Here is a 1967-nt window from a genome sequence, read left to right on the forward strand (position 1 = left end):
GATAAGTAAATAAATAGCAGTTTTAGGATAAAAACCATATAGCATACACATGCCTAAATAAAGTTCAACGTCCACACAAAAATACTTCACCATTTTTATAAGAATTTAGAATCATTGAAATTTGGATATTTTGTTTGAACCAAAAACACAGAAAATTTTGGGACAGCAATCAAACAGATAAAACTCTTGAATTGACTGCTGAGAGTTTGGGGTAAACTTGTCAAGGATGGCTAATACAAATTCAAGCCAGCAAAGATTTCCCATGTAAGGTCACTTATCAAGAGCCAAAGTTCATTCTAGTTCTAAAAGAACCTCCAAACTTCACTTCCAATCCACTAGCAAAACACCCACCTATATCGTCAACACAAATCTTGGAAAAGAAAAGGTTCCTAGGTAAAACAACAAAAATAAAAAACAAACAAAGAAAAAGTGCTATAAGGAGTTGTGGCATACCTCATGATCAAGCAACAGATTTTCTGGCTTGATGTCCCTATGAATCACATCCTTCTCATGACAATAGGCCAATGCTTGCGTGAGGCTCAAAATGTACTAAAATTCACAAGGGAACATACATAAGGATCTTTCCCAAATGATTAACTGCAAAACCCAAAAGTATGTGTACTAAATTTCACGAGAAACAAAGCATTAAAAACGAAAAAAATCCCTTACAACTAAAGACAGCGACATCGTACTCATGCCCAAAAAGTATACTACATAGTACATATGGTTGAAGCCAGCCACATTCATAAAAAATCTTTAACCCTAATTCTTCTTCTTATTCTTGCAGCTAACAGATTACAATCAAACACACAAGATCGTAAGTGCACAGAGAGAGAGAGAGAGAGAGAGAGAGAGAGGAATACGATGGCGGCTTGGTTCTCGGAGAGATGGCCAGTTTTCCTGAGCTTGCCATAAATCTCGCCGCCATGAGCATATTCGAGTATGAGGAAAATGCGTTCAGCATCGTGGAACCACCCGTAGAGCCGCAGTATATTCGGATGCCGAAGGTTGGTCTGGATCTCCATCTCCCTCCTCAGCTGGTGTTGGATTTTGTACTTCTCTATTTGCTCCTTGAATATCACGTTCAACGCCACCATGTATTTGCTCTTCAAAATATATACATCATAAAAAATCAAATCAAATTAAATCCAAGAAGACAACTAAGAAATCACAACATGAAATTTGAATAGAATTACCTTGGGCTTCTCTGGCGAGGTAGACTCGGCCGAATTTTCCTTTTCCGAGGGGTTTTCCGATCTCGAAGTCTTGCATGGACCATTGCTTCTTCGGATTCGCTTCTCGCGCTTTGGTTTCAGAATTCATTCGTTTTGGTTTGTTTGGATTGAGGATGATAGAGTTGGCGGCAATGCATCAATGTTTCTTCATATGAACTAAGTGTTGACATAGTATTTGGTTCTTAGTTTTCCCTCTAGTATTTGTCGGTGCTTGGGAGCGTGGTGGCGCGTGAGGTTGTTTTCTTAATTCGGGCGGTGGCAGCATGGCGGGAGGAAGAAGATGGTCAGTAGAGGCAAAAGATTTTGAATTGGTGGTGAAGGCAGGGGCTTCGGGGGTAAGAATATTCGAGAGAAGCAAAGGGAAGCAAAGGTCTATCTTCATCAAGAGAGATGAGTTAGAATGGTTAGAACGTAATATGGAGGTTCTGGTGGCAGTGGACAGTTCAGAGGTATTTTGGGATCAGTCTAGAGCGGGTTACCCACGGTTCATAGCGCAACGTCGCTCTAATAGGCACGGGTATTTCCTGACGTTGGAGGAATTTGATGGGAGGCGGAGATGCGGTTCTGTCCTCATTCCAGAAGGGCGATTCGGGCAAGGCTGGAAACGTTTTATCTCGGAAGTGCGCATAGCAAGACTGTCCCTTCAAGCTCCCAAGGAAGATGAGAGGATTCATGAAGAGAAGAAGCACGAGGGGAAAGAAAGGAGGAGCTACGCTGAGGTTGTGGGTCTGT

General features: G+C 41.6%; 1 protein-coding gene across 2 annotated transcripts in view; it reads right to left on the reverse strand.

Annotated features, from left to right (window-relative positions):
- The window catches only part of LOC132167434 (serine/threonine-protein kinase Aurora-3-like), a 2699-nt gene extending 1376 nt beyond the window's left edge, over positions 1-1323 (reverse strand). The window contains exons 1-3 of one of the 2 annotated variants that reach the window (XM_059578404.1): positions 1203-1323; positions 864-1111; positions 454-549 (exon numbers count right to left, since the gene is read on the reverse strand). In XM_059578404.1, the coding sequence (XP_059434387.1) occupies positions 454-549; positions 864-1111; positions 1203-1323 (465 nt within the window). Of the gene's footprint in view, positions 1-453; positions 550-863; positions 1112-1196 lie in introns of both variants that reach the window. The other variant, XM_059578403.1, reaches the window with a different exon arrangement.
- Positions 1324-1967: the final 644 nt, after the last annotated feature.

Source organism: Corylus avellana, chromosome ca1, assembly GCF_901000735.1.
Source record: "Corylus avellana chromosome ca1, CavTom2PMs-1.0".
In the NCBI taxonomy this organism is placed as follows: domain Eukaryota; kingdom Viridiplantae; phylum Streptophyta; class Magnoliopsida; order Fagales; family Betulaceae; genus Corylus; species Corylus avellana.